We start from the raw sequence: 27,495 nt of genomic DNA on the forward strand, positions 1-27,495 counted from the left end.
TGTGTGTGTGCAGCATCGTGGCCAGCTTGGTGTACTCCTACATCAGTCTGCGAGAGGAGCAGCCCAACAAGGCCAGCGAAAGCCCCAAAATGGAAATCAAGGGCAAGATGGTCGTATGACACTGGTTCCTCTTTTGCTTTTGTATGACAATGTACAGCTAAAGTCTTTTTATTTTGTATTTATGACTCCAAGCAAGGTGACTGATAGTTGTCGTGTGGCTGCCATGGTTACCAGATTGTTGTTTTTTTTTCCTTTTAAAGAGATGCTATTTTCTTGACGTCTGTATTTTTTTAATACGGCCAGTGTTGAAAAAGGGATGAATATTTATGAGGTTTGTGCGGAATGTGGATGATCTTCCTAGCTGTTTACATGAATGTGAGGGCTGAAATATACTCTCTCGCTCGTCTTCTCGCCCCCGCACCGACAGGACTAACTGCCAATCACGGCGCCAAAAGAATTCGTAACTACCCTTTTCATCGGGTTCTGGAAAAACCTGCTCCCCGCAAGAACTCACGCACCTGCGTATGAATCCAGGCCAGGTTAGGTCCTTACACTTCATGCCGATATTAGTGTATTTTTTGTTTGTAGGAACTTTGGCTGTTATTAAGGCAGCGTCAGAAAGCCTTGACACTAATAATGAACTCAATATTTGTCTACACTAAATGGATAACAGTTACGTATCCAACCCACTCAAGGAACAGGGGCCAAATCTTGCCCACGGCGTCATTTAACCTCTTATGGCACACACTGTTTGTTTACATGCTTTTTTTATTTCTCTTTATTTGGACTTATTGGACCCTTATTAGAATAAAAACTAAGAATCATATTTTGATATGATGTACTTAGTCCATAAGTACACAAATGTGTACTTCATGCTAATTCTAATATTTACAAAAAAAAAAATTACACCACCAGATGGCAGTATAAGTGTCCACATATGTGGCCATAAGACCCCAATTCAGTAGTGTACACAATTTTGGAAATATGAGCTAAAAAAGGTGCTGTTCACGCATGTGGCCACTAAGGCCTTTAGATTAAAGTGGCCCGCCGCGTCATTGTATGTAGGCCGCCATATCCTCTTAATGAGGGCCCGCCCCTTAATTGTAGAGTGACTGTTGTTGCTACATTAGAAATATGTAGCCTGCCACATCGTTTTACTAAGTCATTTATGTGGCCAGCCACTCCATTTTAATGTGCCCCGCTACATTATCCTAAACACATTATTTTATGCAGCTCTCGATGTCATTTAATAGTGGCCCGTCCCTTCATTTTATAATGGCATGCTATATAATTCCAATGTGGTCTTTTTGCGTAATTTTATGTGGTCTGTTAAGTCATTTACCAGCCACATATTTTAACGTGGACAGCCACACCATTTAAATGTGTGCCCCACTACATCATTCTAAAGTGGCCCGACAAATATTTTTTATATAGACCGCGATATCATTTTATATTGGCCCTTCTCCTAACTTTTTTTTGGCATGCTACACAATTCTAATTTGACCCGCTAAGTCATTTATGTGACCAGCCATGTATTTTTAAGGTGGCCCTCCACACCATTTAAATGTGCCCTGACAAATAATTTTATGCATGCCTCGATATCATTTAATAGTGGCCCGTCTCTTAATTTTATAATGGCATGCAACATAATTCCAATTCGCGTCATTTTTTGTGGTCTGTTAAGTCATTTACCAGCCACATATTTTAACGTGACCAGCCAAATAATTTTAATCGTGGCCAGCCACACCACTTGATTATGCCCCACTACATAATTCTAATGTTGTCCGACACAGTTTTATGTAGGCCACGATATAATTTTATAGTGGACCGTCCCTTCATTTTATAGTGGCATGCTACATCATTCTAATGTGACCCGCCCACGTCATTTTATGTGGTCCGCTAAGTCACTTACTGTATGTGACCAGCCACTTCTTTTTTAATATGACCCTCCACACCATTTAAATGTGCCCCGCTAACGTGGCCCGACACATATTTTTATGTAGACCGCGATATAATTTTATTGTGGCCCGTCACATAATTCAAATGTAGCCCGCTAAGTCATGTATGTGACCAGCCACAATTTTTTTTAAGTGGCCCTCCACACCATTTAAATGTGCCCCACTAAATGATTCCAACGTGGCCCGACATTTTAATGCAGACTGCGATATCATTTTACTATGGACCGTCCCTTAATTTTATCGTGGCATGTTACATAATTCTAACCTGGCCTCTACTTCATTTTAAGTGGCCCGCCACACCGTTTAAACGTGACGCGCTAAATAATTTTAATGAGGCCTGACATTTTTTTATGTAGACCACGATATAATTTTATCGTGGCATGCTAAGTCATTTATGTGACCAGCCACATATGTTTAATGTGACCAGCCCAATAATTTTGTAATGGCCAGCCACACCATTTTAATGTGCCCAACTACATCATTCTAATGTGGCCTGACACATAATTTTATGTAGGCCGTGATATCATTTTATGTTAGCCCATCCCTTAATTTTATCGTGGCATGCTACATAATTATAATATCGCCTGCCACATAATTTTACTGTGGTCCGTCATTTATGTGACCTGCAAAATATTTGTAATGTGGCCCGCTAAATCATTCTAGTGTGGCCCGAAACATAATTTTATGTCGGCCGTGATATCATTTTATAGTGGCCCGTCCCTTCATTTAATTTGGCATGGTACATAATTCTAATTTGGCCTGCCACATCATTTATGTGGCCAGTCACAGCATTTAAACGTGACCCGCTACATCATTCTAATGTGGCCCGACACATATTTTTATGTAGACCACAATATACTTTTATAGTGGCCCGTCCATTAATTTAATCGTGGCATGCTAAGTCATTTATGTGGCCAGCCACGTATTTTTAATGTTACCAGCCAAATAATTTTACTGTGGCAAGGCACACCATTTGATTGTGCCCCGCTACATCTTTTATCGTGGCCCGTACCTAATTTATGTAGGCCACAATATCATTTTATAGTGGCCCGTTCCTTCATTTAATCATGGCATGCTACATAAGTATGTCACCAGCCACATATTTTTAGTACGACCAGCCAAATAATTTTATCTTGGCCAGGCACACCATTTGATTGTACATAATTTATTGTAGCCTTTCCCTTAACTTTTTTGTTGCACACTACAAAAATCTAACGTGGCTCGCCAAGTCATTTTATGTCTGCTACGCATTTAGTGACCAGTCACTTCTTTTTAATAGAGGCCGACACATACATTTATGTAGGCCGCTATATATTTTTATTTCGGCTCGTCGTAAACAATAAAAACAGTTGCCTTTGCAAGTTATGTAACAAAGCTATTCTACATGTGTAAATATTTAAAGTGGCCCTCTGAAAGCAGCCATGATAAAATAAACTGAGTTTCATAGCCCTGATCAAGCCTCCTATTAGACTGTTTAATTACAAATGACTTGATGACGTCACCTTCAAGCCACCCAACTTGAATAATGAAAACATAATCGTCATTATTTTGGCCTAAATCGCACTACTCTCTTTTTAACCTTTATTGCTTCAGGTTGAATTCCAACACACTTTATGTTCCCAAGTCTGGACATCAGTTACTCATCAACACTGTTTTCAGTCACATCGCCAAATAAATAGCATTGCAAGTTCCCTCCGTCCTCTGCTGCCCCTCAGTGTTCTAGAAGTGAACTGCAAGCAAGACGGCATGAGAGTGTTTTCCAGCCTTAACATGTGATGCCTTCAATGTCACCTTTAATAGTCGGTTACTTTGTGTTTGCACTGTCAAACATGGCTTTATCTTGGGGAAACGGTACAATTAGTTTGTGTGTGTGTGTGTGTGTGTGCCCTCGATGCAGTTCTGGTACTTTGTGCTACACAGCACTTTTTTCAGAGCAGCCTGCCTCACTCACCTTTAATTTATTTTATTTTTTTCACGTTCATAATATTCTGGTACAAGTTCTACAACTTTTTGTCCAAGTTGATTGGAGTTCCGTGTAAACGTGTGACACGCCAGTGAAGGATTAGAAATGTGATGAGCACATGTTTCTAATAATAAAAAAAAAAAAGATTAAAAGATCAGGTTGTACTTCTTTTTCTTTTAATGTTTCCAGCATGTTTACAATGATGACAATATTGTGCGTGTTTTAAATAGACAAGCAACACAAATACAAGTGAGACCAAATAAAGAATTGCTTTTGAAAATCAAATCAAATTATTCTTTACACGCCGACAAAGAACTGGCTTAATGTCAAGTTGTAGTTCAAGCTTATTTCTTCATTTCCTGAGTTGTTACTGATCATTGAAAGAGCTGCACTTTTAGGCAATCATCTTATTTTCCACACCCAAAGAAAAGTTAAAAACCACAAACATTTCCATTCATAAATAAAGTACATACAAACATAAGTCTAATTAATATTGCATTGTTTGGTTGATCAGCATAGTCCCAGACACACCTTGAGGAGTCAGCATTAAGTATGGAAGTGTTATTGGAACAAAATTACTTGCAAAAGTGTATCTCAATTTGTGTGTGTGTGTGTACTAACGTGTGTCTGTATCGCAATCTCTGTGTGTGTGTGTGTGTGCTAACCTGTGTCTGTATTGCAATCTCTGTGTGTGTGTACCAACGTGTGTCGATCGCAATCTCTGTGTGTGTGTGTACTAACGTATGTCTGCATCGCAATGTGTGTGTGTGTGTGTGTGTACTAATGTGTCTGTATCGCAATCTGTGCGTGTGTGTGTACTAATGTGTCTGTATCGCAATCTGCGTGTGTGTGTACTAATGTGTGTCTGTATCACAATCTGTGTGTGTGTACTAATGTGTGTCTGTATCACAATCTGTGTGTGCGTCCTAACGTGTGTCTGTATCGCAATCTGTGTGTGTGTGTGTGTGTGTATACTAATGTGTGTCTGGGTCGCAATCTGTGTTTCTACAGTAATCTGTGTGTACTGTGTATCAATCTCTCTGTGTGTGTATACTAATGTGTGTCTGTATCAATCTGTGTGAGTAGAAATGTGTATCTGTATATCAATCTGTGTGTGTGTACTAATGTGTGTCTATCAATCTGTGTTTGTACTAATGTGTATCTGTATAGCAACATGTGTGTGTGTAATGTGTGTCTGTATCAATCTGTGTGTACTAATGTGTATCTGTATAGCAATCTGTGTGTACTAATGTGTGTCTACCAATCTGTGTGTGTACTAATGTGTATCTGTATAGCAATCTGTGTGTGTACTAATTCGTGTTTGTGTATCAATCTGTGTGTATAGCAATCTTTGTGTGTGTACTAATGTGTTTCTTTATAGCAATCTATGTGTGTACCAATGTGTATCTATAGCAATCTGTGTGTGTGTGTACTAATGTGTATCTGTATAGCAATCTGTGTGTACTAATTGGTGTCTCTGTATCAATCTCTGTGAGTGTGTGTGTATAGCAATCTTATGTGTACTAATGTGTATCTTTATAGCAATCTGTGTGTCTGTATAGCGATCTGTGTGTGTGTACTACTAATGTGTGTCTGTATAGCAATCTGTGTGTGTACGTACTACTAATGTGTGTCTGTATAGCGATCTGTGTGTGTGTACTAATGTGTGTCTGTATAGCAATCTGTGTGTGTGTACTACTAATGTGTGTCTGTATAGCAATCTGTGTGCGTGTACTAATGTGTCTGTATAGCGATCTGTGTGTGTGTACTAATGTGTGTCTGTATAGCAATCTGTGTGTGTGTACTAATGTGTGTCTGTATAACAATCTGTGTGTGTGTACTAATGTGTATCTGTATAACAATCTGTGTGTGTGTACTGTGTGTCTGTATAGCGATCTGTGTGTGTGTACTAATGTGTGTCTGTATAGCGATCTGTGTGTGTGTACTAATGTGTGTCTGTTTAGCAATCTGTGTGTATGTATATCAATCTGTGTGTGTACTAATGTGTGTCTGTGAATCAATTTGTGTGTGTACTATTATATCTATGTATCAATCGGTCTACTAATTTGTGTCTGTATCAATCTGTATGTGTGTGTGTGTGGGCATGTATAGCAATCTCTGTGTGTGTACAAATGTGTATCTGTATAGCAATCTGTGTACTAATGTGCATCTGTATAGCAATCTGTGTGTGTACTAATTTGTGTCTATCAATCTGTGTGTGTGTGCATGTATAGCAATCTCTGTGTGTGTACAAATGTGTATCTGTATATCAATCTGTGTATACAAATATGTATCTGTATAGCAATCTGTGTGTGTACTAATTTGTGTCTGTGTATCAATCTTTGTGTGTGTACTAATGTGTATCTTTATAGCAATCTGTGTGTGTGTGTATTAATGTGTATCTGTATAGCTATCTGTGTGTAGTAATGTGTGTTTGTGTATCAATGCGTGTACACTGTCAGTATAGCAATATGTGTGTACTAATGTGTATCTGTATAGCAAAGTATGTGTGTATTAACGTGTGTACTAATGAGTGTCTGTATAGCAATCTGTGTGTGTGTGTTAAGTTGTTCATATATGAGTTTGTGTGTAGAAAACAAATGGTGTGTGTGTGTACTTAGATGTGTGTGTGTAGCAGGAACCCTCGGCTGTCTTCTTAAACGTGATTATTTCCGCCTTCATGTCACTACATCACCACAACAAAAATACTTCTGATTAAAGAGTTACTGCTAAAACATGAACTTTTTATGTACAGCAAGTGATGAAACGTCCATTTTTCTTGGCTTCAAGTTTGAATGGCAACGCGAGTGAGAAAGACTGCAAGGCGCCAACTAGTGGTGAGTATAAGGAAAGGCAAGGGGAGGAGCAGACAAATCACTTTACACGCTCAAGTCGCTGCAGACAAGAACATCCTTAAACTGCAGAAGAGTTGTGTGTAAAAAGACAGCCGACAGAGTTCCTGCTTCACACACAAACACACACATCTAAATACGCAAACATATATTTTTTTAAATTTAACACATCCCAATCGAAATACGGACAGATATGTTTTACACAGACACATCATGATACGGGCCAAAAACACACATTCTTGTATTACTTACCTTCTTGAGACCTCTGAAAAATGCCTACCTCTTTAGGACCAGCCTTTCTAGATATAAAAATATTTGTATTTACAACATTAATATATACATACAATGCAAATACAAAACAATTAAACCATTTAATAAATTGTTTCCGAATGTTTTCTTTGTAACTGGTGTTTATTTACTTCGTTATTACCTTATGTCTCTATATAAAAATAAAAATAAATTAATTAATTTTGGCCAAAGGGGGCGCATTTCACTTCCTTCCACACACTTGTTATTTCATATGTTGGCCAGAGGGGGAGCTTTTCAAATTTTTACACACTTGTTATTTCATACATAGGCCAAAGGGGGAGCATTTCAATTTCTTCCACACACTTGTTATTTCATATGTTGGCCAGAGGAGGAGCATTTCACTTCCTTCCACACACTTGTTATTTCATATGTTGGCCAAAGGGGGGCGCATTTCACTTCCTTCCACACACTTGTTCTTTCATATGTTGGCCAGAAGGGGAGCATTTCATTTCCTTCCACACACTTATTTCATATGTTGGCCAGAGGGGGAACATTTCAATTTCTTCCACACTCTTATTATTTCATATGTTGGCCAGAGGGGGAACATTTCAATTTCTTCCACACTCTTATTATTTCATATGTTGGCCAGAGGGGAAGCATTTTTAAATTTCTTCCACACACTTATTATTTCATATGTTGGCCAGAGGGGGAGCATTTCAATTTCTTCCACACACTTATTTCATATGTTGGTCAGAGGGGAACATTTCACTTCCTTCCACACATTTGTTATTTCATATGTTGGCCGGAGGGGGAGCATTTCAAATTGTTACACACTTGTTATTTCATATGTAGGCCAAAGGGGGAGCATTTCAATTTCTTCCACACCCTTGTTATTTCATATGTTGGCCAGAGGGGGAGCATTTCACATCCTTCCACACACTTGTTATTTCATATGTTGGCCAAAGGGGGGCGCATTTCAATTCCTTCCACACACTTGTTGTTTCTGATGTCGGCCAGAGGGGGAGCACTTCAGATTTTTACACACACACACTTGTTATTTCATATGTTGGCCAAAGGGGGTGCATTTCAATTCCTTCCACACACTTGTTTCTGATGTCGGCCAGAGGGGGAGCACTTCAGATTTTTACACACTCACACTTGTTATTTTATGTCGGCCAGAGGGGGAGCATTTCAAATTTTTTACAAACTTGTTATTTCGTATGTTGGCCAGAGGGGGCGCATTTCAATTCCTTCCACACACTTATTTCATATGTTGGCCACAGGGGGAGCATTTCAAATTTTTACACACCCTTGTTATTTCATATGTTGGCCAGAGGGGGAGCATTTCACATCCTTCCACACACTTGTTATTTCATATGTTGGCCAAAGGGGGGCGCATTTCAATTCCTTCCACACACTTGTTGTTTCTGATGTCGGCCAGAGGGGGAGCACTTCAGATTTTTACACACACACACACTTGTTATTTCATATGTTGGCCAAAGGGGGTGCATTTCAATTCCTTCCACACACTTGTTTCTGATGTCGGCCAGAGGGGGAGCACTTCAGATTTTTACACACTCACACTTGTTATTTTATGTTGGCCAGAGGGGGCGCATTTCAATTCCTTCCACACACTTATTTCATATGTTGGCCACAGGGGGAGCATTTCAAATTTTTACACACACTTGTTATTTCATATGTTGACCAGAGAGGGAGCACCTTTAAAACCGACACACAGTCAATTTGAAAAATCCCTTCTTTTTGGGACCACCCTCATTTTGATACATTTCACCAGCAGGGGTGCAAATGAGACATTCTCTATTAGATGCAATGTTTTTCCGTATTGGTAGCATGATTTATGTCCAAACTTGTTCACACCTCCTCATATGGAAGCTACTTTTCCTTGTTGATGTCTCAAGAAGGGTAGAAACACAAGAACACACACACGTGTGAATTTGATTACACACACTCCAGTTGAGATACACATTTGCAAATAATCTAGCGACAATAATACTTCCATAAAAGGGACTCCACTTACAAAGTGTCATGGAGAGTGGTGCACATGACCTCAAGAAAAAAAAAACCTTGAGTCCTCGCCGTGCTTCATGTGCAACCTCACCCGCCCACCAAGTTAGCACCAAAACATGGCAGCTGCGTACCATCAGACATGTCGCGGTCGTACGCCGTTGGAGAAAACGTGTTTGAAAACCCTTCAAATGAAAACAAAGTTACCTGGGTGAGGCGTGCATAGACCGGAGCTCGCCTTCCTGTAACTTATTGCAGCGCCCCTGCTGGTTGCAGAGTAGTAATGCCACAATTGCAAAAAGTTATTCACAGATTAAACTATCATATTTTTGTATGATTCGTGTTTTTACAGCAACTTTTCCCCTTTGGTTTTCATATGTCGTCTTGGTTAAACATTTTTTTTTTACAAGGCACCCGGTGACTCACCTCACTAATGGGGCCAAAAAAAGTTGCGAGTGTTAGCGCTTTCATTAAAAAAAAGGTGCACTTGGACATATGCAACATGGGATAAAATCCACATTGCGATATGCGACACCGCCTTTTGTGATCATCTCTGTATCGCAATATATTCTTTGGCATTCAAGCAATAATACAACCATTTTAAAAACAGGCTACTTTGGCTCCTACCCTATGAGCTAATATATATTTTTTAGGACGGGCCGACACAATTACAGATAACTTCTCAGACCGATAACTTAATTGTATTTATGTTTTTAATGGCGCTTTGACTGTAGTTGGCTTCTGCTTGGCGTCTTCTTAGGCTTTCACAACACTGTGGTAGCGATGCCGGCATTCCAGGTGGATGATAAGGTTCGATGTGTTGATGCATGATTATTTTTTTTCCCTCTCCGCGGGACATAAAGACTATAAAAATGGGAGCCATTACCTCCCTGCTTGGCACTCAGCATCAAAGGGATGGAATTGGGGGTTAAATCACGAAAAATTATTCCCGGGCGCAGCCACCGCTGCTGCCCACTGCTCCCCTCACCTCCCAGGGGGTGAACAAGGGTGATGGGTCAAATGCAGAGGATAATTTCGCCACGAGTGTGTGTTGGACAAATCATTGGTACTTTAACATTTACAGACCATTTGAAATCCCAGTTTTTGTTTACAGGTGAAAAGGAGCGCTTGATTTGTTCGCCCTGACCCACCGACAGCACAGTGCGGGTACTATAACCTATTTTTGACAAAAATCTATAATCAGAGCTATTTATTTTTAATGTTATCAGCAGGACGTTCTGTCGTAATATTTATTGCACCCCTTTTTTTTTTCCTAAGGCAAGGGTCGGCAACCCAAAATGTTGAAAGAGCCATATTGGACCAAAAATAGAAAAACAAATCCACCTGGAGCCGCAAAAAAATAAAAGCCATATTACATACAGATAGTGTGTCATGAGCTGTAAATTGAATTATGAGGACTTAAAGGAAACTAAATGAGCTCAAATATAGCTACAAATGAGGCATAATGATGCAATATGTACATACAGCTAGCCTAATTAGCATGTTAGCATCGATTAGCTTGCGGTCATGCAGTGACCAAATATGTCTGATTAGCACTCCACATGAGTCAATAACATCAACAAAACTCAACTCTGTGCATTCATGCACAACGTGGACAAAATGAGACAGAAAAAGAAGCGGCATAAATCACGTCTAAGAAACTCGGAGAAAGTTGTACATGTAAACAAACTACGGTGAGTTCAAGGACCGCCAAAATTAGTAGGACAAAACGGCACTCGCCAAATACTCGAATCAGTGAAGCATGTTTAATACAAACCATACTTGCCAACCCTCCCGGATTTTCCAGAAGACTCCCGAAATTCAGCGCCTCTCCCGAAAACCTCCCGGAAGAAATTTTCTCCCGAAATTCACACCCCCTCCAGCTCCATGCGGACATGAGTGGGGACTGCCTGTTTTTACGTCCGCTTTCCTGTTATATAAACAGCTTGCCTGCCCAATCACGTTACAACATCTAGGGATTTTAATAAAAAAGTGCACACACAAGGACGAAGGAGAAGAACGAGGAAGTTACAGCCTTAGCAAAGTGATTCTATGTTGTCTGTCGCCATCTCCTGGTGAATGTTGGCTATAGCGTTATGGGGTTGCTTTTTGATTGGCCAACGATTTACGTGGTGTTGGGCACCTGACGGCAAGTGACTCTCGCCAGTACGCAAATGGCAGAACAAAAGTTACTCAAATAGTGAAAGGTAAGTGGATCTTTCTGTGTGGAGTTTGCATGTTCTCCCCGTGAATGTGTGGGTTCCCTCCGGGTAGTCCGGCTTCCTCCCACTTCCAAAGACATGCACCTGGGGATAGGTTGATTGGCAACACTGAATTGGCCCTAGTGTGTGAATGTGAGTGTGAATGTTGTCTGTCCATCTGTGTTGATGAGGTGGCGACTCGTCCAGGGTGTACCCCGACTTGCGCCCGAATGTAGCTGAGATAGGCACCAGCGCCCCCCGCGACCCCAAAGGGAATAAGCTGTAGAAAATGGAAAAATTAAAAGGTTTTTTTTTTTTTTAGTAACCAGCTAGCAGTTAGTAGAACTGTGTTTTTATTACTGTGTATTTGATAGGTGCCGTCTGAAATTCAACTATTTATTTTATTTATATATATATATATATATATATATAGCTAGAATTAATTGAAAGTCAAGTATTTCATACACACACATATATATATATATATATATAAATATATATATATATATATATATGTAGGTGTGGGAAAAATCACAAGACTACTTCATCTCTACAGAACGGTTTCATGAGGGGATCCCTCAATCATCAGGAGATCTCCTGATGACGTTCTGTAGAGATGAAGTAGTCATGTGATTTTTCCCACACCTACATATTGCGCTCTACCACGGTATCGAGCACTATTCTCTGGATAATCCAATCAAGACTTACATACATAGATACATATATATATATATCAATCAATCAATCAATGTTTACTTATATAGCCCTAAATCACTAGTGTCTCAAAGGGCTGCACAAACCACAACACAAACCACTACGACATCCTCGGTAGGCCCACATAAGGGCAAGGAAAACTCACACCCAGTGGGACGTCGGTGACAATGATGATATATATATATGAAATATATATGAAGTACTCGAGCTGGTGAATTATACTCGTCCCCTCTTAACCACGCCCCCACCCAAACCACGCCCCCTCCCCACCCCTGACCACACCCCCTCCCCCCTGAAATCGGAGGTCTCAAGGTTGGCAAGTATGATATAAACAGTCTGCTTTATAGCAATTAGGGAGGTTTGTGTCACGTTTGTCCTCCTACAGAAACCGTAATAAAACAAAAAATGTATTTTATTTCCCCTCATATTTTTCCATTTTTCATATATTTTTGAAAAAGCTCAAGAGAGCCACTAAGGCGGTGCTAAAGAGCCGCGGGTTGCCAACCCCTGTCCTAAGGGAAAAATAGCTCATCTGAGTTTTTGGACCGGATTACTGAGGAAAACCAAGTGACAGGTGCAGCGAGTTAGCCCGAGGAGAATAAGCAACCTGCTGTGTGGGCGGGGCTTGTACACAAACAGGAGCAACAGGCCTGAGCGAGTCTGTCGAGTTGATTTTGGCAAAATCCAGCTCATGGATTCTAAGGCACAGAGGAAGAAAGACGTATTAAATAGATAACTTACTCCTGATAAAAAAGTCCGCGTCACAGCGCCCTGAGGTTCTCGGCCATGTAGCTGAGGCTGTAGAAGTTGCAGGCGATGCAGCACACATTGCAGAGCGACGACAGCAGCCGGTAGAGCCGCAGGCGCCCGCTCAGGTGGCGGTACTTGGCGTCCGTCTCGCTCAGCTTGGCGTACGCCTCGCGGTTGGACGACAGGCCGATGTCCTGGCCCAGGCCGCACGCCTGCTCCACCAGGTGCATGTCGGCCATGATCTCCGACGTCATCTGGCCGAACCACTGGGCGTTGACCGCCGCGATGGTGACCGACAGGAAGAAGATGAAGATCTGCCGGCGGGGGAGGGGGAGGAATAGGCATTAAAGACAACAGTTCCCACAGGTGCGAAGAAGGGACTCCCTGTCGCACCTGGAAGGCCTCCCTTTCGTCCAGCATGTCGCTGGGATGGTAGATGGCGTAGATGGCGAGGTTGAAGAAGGCGCAGGCAGAGCCCAAGTGCAGGTAGAAAGGAACCAGGCGGCTCTGGATGAAGCCGTAAGTGTGCCTGTTCAGGTGGTTGTCCATCACGAAGCCTGCGTGCAAACAATATATATATATATATATATATATATATATATATATATATATCCAGTGGGGCAAAAATGTATTTAGTCAGCCACCAATTGTGCAAGTTCTCCCACTTAAAATGACAGAGGTCTGTAATTTTCATCATAGGTACACTTCAACTGTGAGACACAGAATGTAAAAAAAAATCCAGGAATTCACATTGTAGGAATTTTAAATAATTTATTTGTAAATTATGGTGGAAAATAAGTATTTGGTCAACCATTCAAAATCTCACGATACGTGGCCCCATTCATTCTTTCCTTAACACGGATCAATCGTCCTGTCCCCTTAGCACAGGGGTCGGGAACTTTTTTGGCTGAGAGAGCCATGAAAGCCAAATATTTTAACATTTATTTTCGTGAGAGCCATATAATATATTAGAACACTGAACATTGTTATTCTGAAACTAACCAATAATAAATAAAGTACTTCTTACCATTATTACAACTTCTTGAACAGGTGCGGTAGAAAACGGATGGATGGATTAAAATGCATGAGAATGTTTTATATTTTGAACGTTATGTTTAACACTGTGATTATAAATAAATAAATGATAAATGGGTTGTACTTGTATAGCGCTTTTCTACCTTCAAGGTACTCAAAGCACTTTGACACTACTTCCACATTTACCCATTCACACACTGATGGAGGGAGCTGCCATGCAAGGCGCCAACCAGCACCCATCAGGAGCAAGGGTGAAGTGTCTTGCTCAGGACACAACGGACGTGACGAGGTTGGTTCTAGGTGGGATTTGAACCAGTGACCCTCGGGTTGCGCACGGGCACTATCCCACTGCGCCACGCCGTATTATTCATTACTGATTGTATTAAGCAACGTCAGCTAAGATTTATCGGAGAGCCAGATGCAGTCATCAAAAGAGCCACATTTGGCTCGAGAGCCATAGGTTCCCTACCACTGCCTTAACAGAAAAACAGCCCCAAAGCATGATGTTTCCACCCCCATGCTTCACAGTAGGTGTGGTGTTCTTGGGATACAACTCAGTATTCTTCTTCCTCCAAACACGGCGAGTTGAGTTTATACCAAAATGGATACAGAAGAGGATTGGGAGAATGTCATGTGGTCAGATGAAACCAAAATAGAACTTTTTGGTATAAACTCAACTCGTCATGTTTGGAGGAAGAAGAATACTGAGTTGCATCCCAAGAACACCATACCTACTGTGAAGCATGGAGGGTGGAAACATCATGCTTTGGGGCTGTTTTTCTGCTAAGGGGACAGGACGATTGATCCGTGTCAAGGAAAGAATGAATGGGGCCATGTATCGTGAGATTTTTAGCCAAAACCTCCTTCCATCAGTGAGAGCTTTGAAGGGCTGACCTAATACTTATTTTCCACCATAATTTACAAATAAAATCTTTAAAATTCCTACAATGTGAATTCCGGGATTTTTTTTTCACATTCTGTCTCTCACAGTTGAAGTGTACCTATGATGAAAATTACAGACCTTTGTCATCATTTTAAGTGGCAGAACTTGCACAATCGGTGGCTGACTAAGTACTTTTTTGCCCCACTGTATATATAAGGTTAGGAAAAAACACAAGAGGCTATATCATCCCTATAACCCTGTTTCACAGGTTTCCTTGCTCGTCAAACCTGCAAAACAGGCTCGTAGGGATGATATAGCCTCTTGTGTTTTTTTTCCCTGACCTAACGTATATTCCGCTCCACCCCAGTATTGAGCACTGTGTAACGGATACACCACAGAAACCTCGACTACATGTATACACTATATTGCCAAAATGATTTGGTCAACCAACCAAATGATGAGAATCGGGTGTCCCAATCACTTGGCCCGGCCACAGGTGTATTAAACCAAGCACTTAGGCATGGAGACCGTTTCTACAAACATTTGTGAAACAATGGGCCACTCTCAGTGATTTCAAGCGGCATAGGATGCCACCGGTGCAACAAATCCAGTCGTGAAATTTCCTTGCTCCTAAATATTCTGGGTTTGGAGGTTGCCAGGAGAACGCTACCTTTCGGACTGCATTGTGCCAAGTGTAAAATTTAGTGGAGGAGGAATTGTGGTGTGGGGTTGTTTTTCAGGAGTTAGGCTTGGCCCTTAGTTCCAGTGAAAGGAACTTTGAATGCTCCAGAATACCAAAACATTTTGGACAATTCCATACTCCCAACCTAGTGGGAAGAGTTTGGAGCGGGCCCCTTCCTCTTCACAACAAGCAAAGTCCATAAAGAGTCTGGTGTGGATGAACTTGACTGGCCTGCACAGAGTCCTGACCTGAACCCGATTGAGCACCTTTGGGATGAATTAGAACGGAGACTGAGAGCCAGGCCTTCTCAACCAACATCAGTGTGTGACCTCACCAATGCGCTTTTGGAAGAATGGTGGAAAATTCCTATAAACACACTCCACAACCTTGTGGACAGCCTTCCCAGAGGAGTTGAAGCTGTAATAGCTGCAAAAGGTGGACTGACATCATATTGAACCCTATGGATTAGGAATGGGGTGGCACTTCAAGCTCATACGTGAGTCAAGACAGGTGGCCAAATACGTTTGGCAATATAGTGTATATATATGATAAAATGAATTGGAAATTTCATGTCAAAAATATACAACATAAGGTGGCTAGAAACACGTCAATAATGAATAAAGCAAAACATGTTCAAGACCAAGAATCACTTCATACTCTCCTGCTTGCTACTGTTACATATTGGAGTTATTGTGCAGAAATATGGGGAAACTACTAATGTGCATTTCATTCACTAACTGTGTTACAAAAAAGATCAATTAGAATATTACATAATGTTGGATATAGAGAACATACAAACCTTTCATTTATTGAGTCAAAAATATTGAAATTCAACAATTTGGTGCATTTGCAAACAGCTAAAATGATGTACAAAGCAAACTATAACCTGCTACCCAAGAATATACAACATTTCTTCTCAACAAAAGAGGAAAAATATAACCTTAGAGGAAAATGTAATTTAAAACATTTGTGTGCACGTACAACACTTAAACCTTTAGTATATCAGTATATGGAATTAAATTATGGAATGGATTAAGCAGAGAAATCAAACAAAGCACCAATATGATTCAGTTCAAGAGACTGTTCAAACTACAAGTGTGCACAAAGTACACAGAACAAAAATTATGATGAACATCTTGAACCCTTTTTGTTTGTTTGTTAGTTACTGAGACAATATTATTTGTGTACTTAATATGTGTCTGCTTACTATAGTATATTATTTATTTTTTATTCATTTGTTCACTGTTCTGTTACAGACAACAAGGAAATGGGATAAAATTGCTATAGTATGAAAAGGGGAGCTTAAATAAGCTCTGCTTCTTCCTACTCCTTTTCGGACGTGCTGTAATCAAACAACTGGAAATGTGTGATGCATTACATTGTATCGTATGCATGTTCGAAATAAAACTGAAACCGAAACTGAACTGCACTTCATACTTCTTAAAAAAAAAAAAAAGTCGTATGACAAGTAAGGATTTTCCCACACCGGGGAAAAAAAGGTAGCCAAGCGAATGCAGACTCAGCCACCTGTAACAAGTTCTTAATGTGATATTGCCTAATTGAGTAGCACACACTCTGATGCTCTTTTTAAACTGTAATAGGATTCTGAAAGTCACTTCCTCATTAACCACCAATCACACACTTAGGTAAGCGAGGTGCGTTCACAAACCCTGAAATTCTGAACATAAATTCCTCGGGGTGTAACACTACTGTCGATAGCGCGCTATTTCGGTTTCAGAGTTTTTGCAATAAAGCCATGACGGTATCAAACAAAAACTTAGGTGCGTAGTTTTTTTCTGGCGCTTTATCAATCAATCAATCTTAATTTATATATAGTGCTTTTCATACATAAAAATATTGCGACGCAAAGTGCTTTACTTAGTTAAAAACAATACCCCGATGAACCCGTACCAAACACACACACACACACACATATGCAACTATATGGACAAATGATTACATGGCTGAGTACAGAGGAGACATGTGAGTAAACACTATCACAGGAGCCATCTGCACCAGGAGGTCATCGGACCATGGCCACCAGGACGCTGACAAGCACGGCCGATAAACCCTGAGGCAGATGGCTTATCTGAGGAACGTTGTAAAATTAATATAATAAAACATGTAAAATGGTGAGAACCATGAAAAATACAAGTAAGACATAGATGATTGATAGAAAAAATTGATAGAGTATACAGTAAATAAATAAGATTTTACATAACTAATAGGTTGAAAAGTAAAATACAAATGACTTCAATACAATTAATATCAGGTAAAAGCCAAGTCAAAAAGGTGGGTCTTAAACCTGCTTTTAAAAACATGAATGTTCTCTTCTACAAAATAAACCACATGATGTTAATGCACCAGTCGAGGAAAATGGGCCAACGATATAAATAACATCCTGTAATTTGATTTTTATATATCCTTTTATCTTGATAGATTGAACATTAACACCAATAAGTTTACTGATGAATATTATCCATCCATCCATTTTTATCACATAAGTTATTCAGAAAGTATAAATAACGACAAATAAAGATAGAATACTAGTAGCCGCAACATGTAAGTGTAAAAAAAAAAACGCAACAACATTATGTTTTGCACATTTCCAAAATGTGATTTTTCTATTTTTAAACAAAGAAAAAAATCTGAAGTTGTCTTTATTTATAAGTTATCGTGCCGTGATTTTGCCAGTCCGGCCCGCTTGGGAGTAGATTTTTCTCCATGTGGCCCTGGATCTGAAATGAGTTTGACACCCCCGGTTTATAGGGTTAGGCAAAATAAGTGCTTAACTTCAGCCTAAACCCATTCGGTCAGTAAAATTGTCACTTTATGAATGTAAAACTGTGTTTACTTTGTTGCCCACTGACCGATAAAATAATAATAACCTAACTAAAATGTACAACTTGCATGTCGCAAAAGTCTTTTAGAATAAAAAAAAAAAAAACATTGCTTTTCAACCTAAATGAGTTTGTTTTGTCATTTTTTAAGCACCGGCACCTTTTTATAAGTTCCTGATATCGGTTCAGATGTAAACATTACCCATCATTTGTGACAACAAACCAAAAACTTTGATTGAAGACCTGTTTTTAAACATTACAGTGTGAAATTGAATCATGAAGTCACCTTTGCCCTACTTTCTCTTTGCAGTGACAGGATAAGTATCATAACACACAATCCAGAACACGCCCGTTTTTTTTTTTTGCTGCCTCTCACAAACTTTCACACACATATTTTCAAATTAAAATAGTTTCATTCATTCCCTACCGCTTATCCTGTTCTTGGCGCGATAGTGCCGATATGTGGCACGCAATACATCGGTGGAGCTTCAGGATGAGAGATAATTGATAAATCTGCAAAATTGTTGCTAAATATGCTATATTGGTTTGCATATAACAAAATGGCAGCATGATACTAAAGCTTTAGCATGTGTGTGTGTGGTACCAACTTGAAATAAAGGTGACCCAGATCTGCATGCCCCAGTATGTAGACAGCAGCAGCAGCTGGGCGAGCTTGACGGTGAAAGAAGGGTCCCGGTCGGTGGCCATGCTTGTTCCTGCCGGTCTCTCTCCCTCGACTGCAGCTTCAACTCCCCGAAACAGAACTTACAGGAAAGGCCGGTAAAGCCAAGGAACCGGAAGGCGGTGTCAGTGCATGAATAGAAACAGTGCAGCGCCTGAAAAGAAACAGAGTAGTAGTTCTTAAGAAGTTGTCTTTCAGCATGCAGTATTTTATTTTTATACAGGCAATCAGTGCAGAAATGGAGCCACTTCCGGGCTGTTGTTGCCATGGAGACCGACTAAAAGGACCCGCGCGCCCACCGCTTGAAAGCATGGCGGGACTAACTTCAACCCAGCCAGAATAATAATAATAGTAGTTCTTATCAAGTTGTCCTTCAGCATGCAGTATTTTATTTTTATACAGGCAATCAGTGAAGAAATGGAGCCACTGTTGTTGCCATGGAGACCAACTTAAAGGACCCACGCGCCCACCGCTTGAAAACATGGCGGGACTAACCTCAAGCCAGCCATAATAATAATAGTAGTAGTTCTTATCAAGTTGTCCTTCAGCATGCAGTATTTTATTTTCATACAGGCAATCAGTGCAGAAATGAAGCCACTTCCGGGCTGTTGTTGCCATGGAGACCGACTAAAAGGACCCGCGCGCCCACCGCTTGAAAGCATGGCAAGACTAACTTCAAGCCAGCCAGAATAATAATAGTAGTAGTAGTTCTTATCAAGTTGTCCTTCAGCATGCAGTATTTATTTTATTTTTGACAGGCAGTAAGTGCAGAAATGGAGCCACTTCCGGGCTGTTGTTGCCAGGGAGACAGAATAAAAGGACCCGCGCGCCCACCGCTTGAAAGCATGGAGAGACTAACGTCAAGCCGGCCAGAATAATAATAATAGTAGTTCTTATCAAGTTGTCCTTCAGCATGCAGTATTTTATTTTTATACAGGCAATCAGTGCAGAAATGGAGCCACTGTTGTTGCCATGGAGACCAACTTAAAGGACCCACGCGCCCACCGCTTGCTGGCATGGCGGGACTAACCTCAAGTCAGCCAGAATAATAATAGTAGTAGTTCATATCAAGTTGTCCTTCAGCATGCGGTATTTTATTTTTATACAGGCAATCAGTGCAGAAATGGAGCCACTTCCGGGCTGCTGTTGCCATGGAGACCGACTAAAAGGACCCACGCGCCCACCGCTTGAAAGCATGGCAAGACTAACCTCAAGCAGGTTAGAATAATAATAGTAGTAGTTCTTATCAAGTTGTCCTTCAGCATAGAGTATTTTTTTATTTTTGACAGGCTTTCAGTGCGGAAACGGAGCCACGCAGCATCGAGCACTACCGCCTACTGGCGCTGACGAGACGAGGGGCCGCCATCTTGGAGTGGTGATCCGCGCCACTCAGTGCAATTCATTTGGCAGAAGCAATGAGCTGTCTGTGCATTTAATTCATCCTACCTCACTGAATATTACTGATTTTTACGTGTTTTTTTGTCATACGTGTAGCTATGATAAAGGACACATGTTTTGGCGTGTTTCATTATACATTGTTTGCTTAACAGTAATAGAATATTAGTGTTTCCCCCAGAATATTTGTCCGTTCAGGTGGGGTCTCTCTGTAAGGGGGAAGGAGGGCGTCGCCCGGGACAGGCGAAAGGACGGGGGTGGGTGTAAGGAACAGTGGAATGTGGCCCCATCGCGTCTCCATCTCAACACTGCCTGCGGGGGCAATAGACAACAGACTGTGGTGAAGTAGGCTGGCTTCGTCGCGTGAATAAGCCAACAATTTTTGGTTGTATTTACTAAGTCATTAATTTGACTTGTACATATTGACTTACTAAGACAAAATAATGACATACTTAGTATCTCAGGTAACTAGGACTGTTTTGTGTTTTGTTTTTACTTTACGGAAAAAATATCGAGATATATATCGTATTATTGCCATTCAGCATACGGAGCGTAAAACACAACCAAAATATGTAGCGACGAAGCCAGCCCACTTCACCACAGCCTGTAGTCTATTGCCCCCCCAGGCAGCGTTGAGATGGAGACGCGATGGGGCCACATTCCACTGTTCCTTACACCACCCCCATCCGTTCGCCTGTCCATGGCGACGCCCCCCTTCCCCCTTACAGAGAGACACCACCTTAACTAACAGGTGGTGACTTACTTACAGTAAGTCATTAATTTGACTTAGTCATTATTTTGTCTTAGTAATTTCCTTGAATAGCCGTCGGGCATGTAATATGCGCCTGCCTTGAATTACTGCCGGGTCAAACTCGCTCCCCAAATTTATTAGCGCATGCTTACTTTTACCGCCGGGTCAAAGTCATGACGTCACGAGTGCATCGGTTGAGGTGGGCGGGGTTGGGGGCGTGTGTATAATACAGCAAGAGTCATGGATGCCTTGGAATTCTGGGTGATTCTTATGTTGCGTTTATAATGTGTTACAGAGCCAATGTTCTCCAGAAATGTGTTAGGTGTGGGTTCACAGAGTGTGGCGCATATTAGTAAGAGTGTTAAAGTTGTTTATATCACAACCATCTGTTGACCAAGTATGCATTGCAATCTCGATGAAAGCAGCGATATGCATGCGTCCGGCCGGTCCGCAGATAGCATGGTGTAAAGGTGGGCGTAATGACATGTTGTAGAGTAGCGGCAGAATTTTTTTATTTTTTTAATCACACTATTTTTTACTGCATGCCATTGGTAAGCGCAGGGGTGAAAAGAGGTTTTAAAATTATTAGCGCCTGCTTACTTTTACCGCATGCCTTGAATAAGCGCAGGAGTGAGAAGAGGTTTTAAATTAATTAGCGCCCCGGCGGCTATTCAAGAAAATACGGTAAGTTAAATTAATGACCTACTGTAAGTGTTTGCAATAAGCGTTTGAAAAAATAAAAAAATAAAAATGTTAAAAGTGGGGCCACATGCTGACATATGCATAACTCATCATGCTTAATTTATTACAGCCTTTGGGAAGCCTCTAGTTGATTTTTATTATGTAAATGTTATATTTTCATCAACATGTGATAGCAGGGACTAATGATTAATGTAACTATAGTTGAAAAAAATAGTACAATAGCAATATGCAGTACGTAGCAGTGCGCTCTGAATACACACTGCTGATTGGCTGTTACCGCTCTGCGTGTAACCAATCAGATGGTTGTGTGGGTGGCACAATGCTGGGTGCTGTAGAGACGTACTGGCAGAAGCGTAGCAGCTTGTTAAGACTTTATGTTAGCACCAAATGATATTATAAATACATTTAATAATGTCAAATACAACCCTGCTATAAGTGACCAGACATCCAAGATCAAAACTGGGAATATAATCCCAGAGAAAGGGGGAAAAAAAACGGTCAGCTACTTTTAAGTTGAAGAAACAATATGATTAGGTTATATATACATGCGTATATCCTACATAAACAATGTATGAATACATTAGATATCTATATATCTTAGGGACCTATAGACTGTATCTCTGTTGCTGCTGCAGCAGAGAGTTTATTCTGTCTTTACACTTTGGATTGATATTTTGTATTACATTCTTCCCTTAAATGATAATGTTTATAGTGATTGCTTTGGATAAAAGCGTCTGCCAAATCCAAAACATAAACATATATAAACACTTGAATGTCTTTATATCAGCTAAAACCATCAATCTGTTTCACTGGATTCAGAATAAAACGAAAATATGTCTTACCTAACAATGTTAGTATTTGAATATTCACTTGAAGACATATTCCTGGTTACAATTACACTGTAAAGAAAGTATTCTCTTATACTTTGCCTAAAATGAGAATGCATCATAATCAGTGGCGGCTGGTGAATTTTGTTTTAGGTGGGACTGAAAGTTTGTAAACCAAACCCCTGTAGAGGGTTCATCATCCCCCGGGAAACATTTCTTTCTGATTTTCACATAAAAATTAAGTATTCTGGTTCATTCTGACAAAATAATGAAGACGAAATATAACATTTCATCGGTTTGCAGAGAACTATATACAATATGCACACTGAAGTAGGGCTGGGCGATATATCGAATATACTCGATATATCGCGGGTTTGTCTCTGTGCGATATAGAAAATGACTATATCGTGATATTTGAGTATACGTTCTCACGCAGTTGCTTTTAGTTTTGGGCATTACACTAAATGCGTTTATACTCTGTTTCACTCCTCACAGAGACATTAAAACAAACACACGTTCTTACATACGTCACATACGTATGCACCCTCGCGGAGCAGAGAGGTAGTGGCATGGGTAACATTAGCTGTGGTGCTAGCCGTGCGGTGCCAGTGGGTAATACGAGAGAGAGAAGGTGCGAATCTGGTAACAAATGAAGGAAGAGTTAATTCCCAAAAAATACAGCAGGGGCTCCATCGTCTGGCGGTTGTTTGGCTTCAAGCGGGAATGTTTCGAACAGACAAACATAATTTGTCAAGTGTGGGGCAAAAGCGTTGCTACAAAAAGTAGCATTACGGCTAATATGCAGCATCATTTGAAAAGTCACCCGCTAGAGAATGAAGAGTGCTTGACACTCCGCATATCAATATCTCTTTTTGGTGCCACACCAACAAAATGTCGAAGCAACCATTTGCATCGTATGAAAAAAATAGTCAACAACAGAAAGAGATAATGTCCGCAGGAACCTACCACATAGCGAAGGAAATACACTATTTGATTTCCTATTATACAGCTCATTTTTATTTGACAATATCTTGTGTGACATCATGCACAAAAGTGCACATTATTTGTTTTAAACTATAGTAGTGGTGTTCTGTCCAAAAAGTGCACTTTAATTTAGTGTTGTTTTGATATGTCATCTTAGGGACATCATGCACAAAAGTGCACTCATAGCTTGTTTTAAAATGTCTCTGACAATCTTGTACTTTCTATTTTGGAAATGACATGAATGTTTGTGCCACTGTTTAATAAATACAGTTCTGGTAAATTGACTTAATTGTGATTTCCCTCTCTGCATGAAAGTTTCAAATGAGCATATATTAATGCAGTAAAAAGACACATAGAATCATCATACTGGCTACGGCAAAATATCGAGATATATATCGTGTATCGTGGCATGGCCTAAAAAATATTGAGATATTAAAAAAAGGCCATATCGCCCTACACTGAAGGGTTGGAAAGCTAGACTAAATTTAGACTTGTAAAATACTGTATAGCCACTGTCCATATGATTGTCTAGTTAGCTATCTTTATCTTCATCATTTATTTCAACGTTATTCAAGTATGACATTTATAAATGTAATTAATTTCATTGACAAGCAATTCTATTATGGTCATACTCTTGTTTGCTAGCAGCTACGATTTCAGTACTATTGAAGCCTTCCCGGTAAGGTTTATTCAGGTGTACTGGAGAGGAGGCAACGCCGGATAGTCGAACCTCGGATTCCGGAGAAACAGTGTGGTTTTCGTCGTGGTCGTGGAACTGTGGACCAGCTCTTTACTCTCGGCAGTGTCCTTGAGGGTGCATGGGAGTTTGCCCAACCAGTCTACATGTGCTTTGTGGACTTGGAGAAGGCATTCGACCGTGTCCCTCGGGAAGTCCTGTAGGGAGTGCTCAGAGAGTATCGGGTATCGGACTGTCTGAGTGGAACGGTTCGCTCCCTGTACGATCAATGTCAGAGCTTGGTACGCATTGCCGGCAGTAAGTTGGACACATCTGCGATGAGGTGGCGACTTGTCCAGGGTGTGCCCTGCCTTCCGCCCGATTGTAGCTGAGATAGGCGCCAGCGCCCCCCGCAACCCCGAAAGGGAATAAGCGGTAGAAAATGGATGGATGGATGGAAGTTGGACACATTTCCAAAGAGGGTTGGACTCCGCCAAAGCTGCCCTTTGTCACCGATTCTGTTCATAACTTTTATGGACAGAATTTCTAGGCGCAGTCAAGGCGTTGTGGGGTTCCGGTTTGGTGGCCCGGGGATCAGGTCTCTGCTTTTCACAGACGATGTGGTTCTGATGGCTTCATCTGGCCGGGATCTTATGCTCTAACTGGATCGGTTTGCAGCAGAGTGTGAAGCGACCGGAATGAGAATCAGCACCTCCAAGTCTGAGTCCATGGTTCTCGCCCGGAAAACGGTGGATTGTCATCTCTGGGTTGGGGAGGAGACCCTGCCCAAAGTGGAGTGAAGGAGTTCAAGTACCTAGGAGTCTTGTTCACGAGTGAGGGAAGAGTGGATCGCGAGATCGACAGGCGGATTGGTGCAGCGTCTTCAGTAATGCGGACGCTGTATCGATCCGTTGATGTGAAGAAGAAGCTGAGCCGGAAGGCAAAGCTCTCAATTTACCGGTCGATCTACGTTCCCATCCTCACCTATGGTCATGAGCTTTGGGTCATGACCAAAAGGACAAGATCACAGGTACAAGCGGCTGAAATGATTTTCCTCCGTCGGGTGGTGGCTCTCTCTTAGAGATAGGGTGAGAAGCTCTGCCATCTGGGAGGAACTCTAAGTAAATCCGCTGCTCCTCCACATCGAGAGGAGCCAGATGAGGTGGTTCAGGCATCTGGTCAGGATGCCACCCGAACGCCTCCCTAGGGAGGTGTTTAGGACATGTTGGGAAGACTATGTCTCCCGGCTGGCTTGGGAACGCCTCGGGATCCCCCGGGAAGAGCTGGACGAAGTGTGTGGGGAGAGGGAAGTCTGGGCTTCCCTGCTTAGGGTGCTGCCCCCGCAACCCGACCTCGGATAAGCAGAAAAAGATGGATGGATGAAGATATTTGCTCCTTCTCAACTCTGCGGTTGTATTATTTTCACAAAATACAATCAATGTTAATGTTAAATCTTACCCTCGATTCCTATTTTCAACAGTACGCTCATTTGAGCAGGAAAACGAACACCATTTTTGTTTTGTACCTGTCAACTGTCAGTTTAGGCTGCTCACCGGCTCCTCGTCACCACTTCAAGATGGCGGCGCAATTTCTCGCGTCACAGCGGCCAATGCTGCGTCTACTTATAAGATCTCTATGGTTGTCCTTCAGCAAGCAGTATTTTATTTATTTTTACACAGGCAACCAGTACAGAAATGGAGCCACTTCCGGGCTGTTGTTGTCATGGAGACCAACTTTAAAGGACCCGCGAGGCTAACCTCAAACTAGCCAGAATAACCGCAAAATAAAACCAGACAACGACAAAAAATAAAACAAAAAAGTATTACTTAAACTTACACTTCCGAAACACGACGTTGGTAAAAGTGACGTTTTGAGGTTCTCTAACTTTGTAGGCGGCACGGTTGCTAGCCGAGTTAGCACAAGTGTGGCTAAAGAGTGGCAAGGTTACAAACAACTCACGCTAGCTGGTCGTATTAATGTTACCATGCCCGCTTTTATACCGCCACGAATTACAACAATATCATGTGAGTTACTATTTAAATACTTTTAGGTGGAGAACAGCTGATATTCACGTACCTGCGTGTGTGCGGTGAAGAGACGACTCCAGAGCTGGCGGTAGGCGGGTCGACGCCGATATCAATCATCTCGATACTGGGTGTGGTCCGATACGAGCGTGATGAGTTCGATATTTTCAGTTGACGTCACAATTGCCGATGCTTTTGTCGTGTTATTTATATTGTTTATATTGCTTCTTATATTATTTACTACCACATTGTTTATATTGTTTACATTACTTTTATATTACAAACCCAGTTTCCATACGAGTTGGGAAATTGTGTTAGATGTAAATATAAGCGGAATACAATGATTTGCAAATCATTTTCAACCCATATTCAGTTGAATATGCTACAAAGACAACATATTTGATGTTCAAACTGATAAACATTTTTGTGTGTGCAAATAATCACTTTAAAATTTGATGCCAGCAACACATGACGAAGAAGTTGGGAAAGGTGGCAATAAATAATGATAAAGTTGAAGAATGCTCATCAAACACTTATTTGGAACATCTAACAGGTGTGCAGGCTAATTGGGAACAGGTGGGTGCCATGATTGGGTATAAAAACAGCTTCCCGAAAAATGTGCACCCCTTTGTCCACAACTGCGTGAGCAAATAGTTAAACAGTTTTAGAACAACGTTTCTCAAAGTGCAATTGCAAGAAATTTAGGGATTTCAACATCTGCGGTCCATAATATCATCAAAAGGTTCAGAGAATCTGGAGAAATCACTGCACGTAAGCGGCATGGCCGGAAACCAACATTGAATGACCGTGACCTTTGATCCCTCAGACGGCACTGTATCAAAAACAGATATCAATCTCTAAAGGATATAACCACATGGGCTCAGGAACACTTCAGAAAACCACTGTCACTAAATAAGGTTTGTTGCTACATCTGTAAGTGCAAGTTAAAGCTCTACTATGCAAAGCAAAAGCCATTTATCAACAACATCCAGAAACGCCGCCGGCTTCTCTGGGCCCGAGCTCATCCAAGATGGACTGATGCAAAGTGGAAAAGTGTTCTGTGGTCTGACGAGTCGACATTTCAAATTGCTTTTGGAAACTATGGACATTTGTGTCCTCCAGAACAAAGAGGAAAAGAACCAACCGGATTGTTTTAGGCGCAAAGTTCAAAAGCCAGCATCTGTGATGATATGGTGCTGTATTAGTGTCCAAGGCATGGGTAACTTACACATCTGTGAAGGGACCATTAATGTTGAAAGGTACATACAGGTTTTGGAGCAACATATATTGTTATTCAAGCAA

General features: G+C 41.1%; 2 protein-coding genes across 3 annotated transcripts in view; one reads left to right on the plus strand and one right to left on the minus strand.

Moving 5' to 3' along the window:
- The window catches only part of LOC133543719 (nucleotide sugar transporter SLC35D2-like), a 70,291-nt gene extending 66,216 nt beyond the window's left edge, over window positions 1-4,075 (plus strand). The window contains exon 12 of the mRNA XM_061888461.1: window positions 14-4,075. Coding sequence (XP_061744445.1) covers window positions 14-119 — 106 coding nt within the window. The 3' untranslated portion in view covers window positions 120-4,075. The remainder of the gene's footprint in view (window positions 1-13) is intronic.
- On the minus strand, window positions 4,076-26,364 carry si:ch211-121a2.4 (transmembrane protein 205). 2 transcript variants are annotated; one of them, XM_061888467.1, is made up of 5 exons: window positions 26,246-26,364; window positions 18,761-18,988; window positions 13,106-13,269; window positions 12,704-13,026; window positions 4,076-11,528 (listed from the first exon to the last, which is right to left on the minus strand). In XM_061888467.1, exons 2-4 carry the CDS (start codon window positions 18,858-18,860, stop codon window positions 12,724-12,726), a joined length of 567 nt encoding a protein of 188 aa, XP_061744451.1. In that variant the 5' UTR covers window positions 18,861-18,988; window positions 26,246-26,364; the 3' UTR covers window positions 4,076-11,528; window positions 12,704-12,723. The 2 variants fall into 2 exon arrangements, with proteins under 2 accessions (XP_061744451.1, XP_061744450.1); XM_061888466.1 differs by lacking the exon at window positions 4,076-11,528 and having other exon boundaries at window positions 12,357-13,026.
- Window positions 26,365-27,495: the final 1,131 nt, after the last annotated feature.

This window comes from Nerophis ophidion, linkage group LG26, assembly GCF_033978795.1.
Source record: "Nerophis ophidion isolate RoL-2023_Sa linkage group LG26, RoL_Noph_v1.0, whole genome shotgun sequence".
Lineage (NCBI taxonomy): Eukaryota > Metazoa > Chordata > Actinopteri > Syngnathiformes > Syngnathidae > Nerophis > Nerophis ophidion.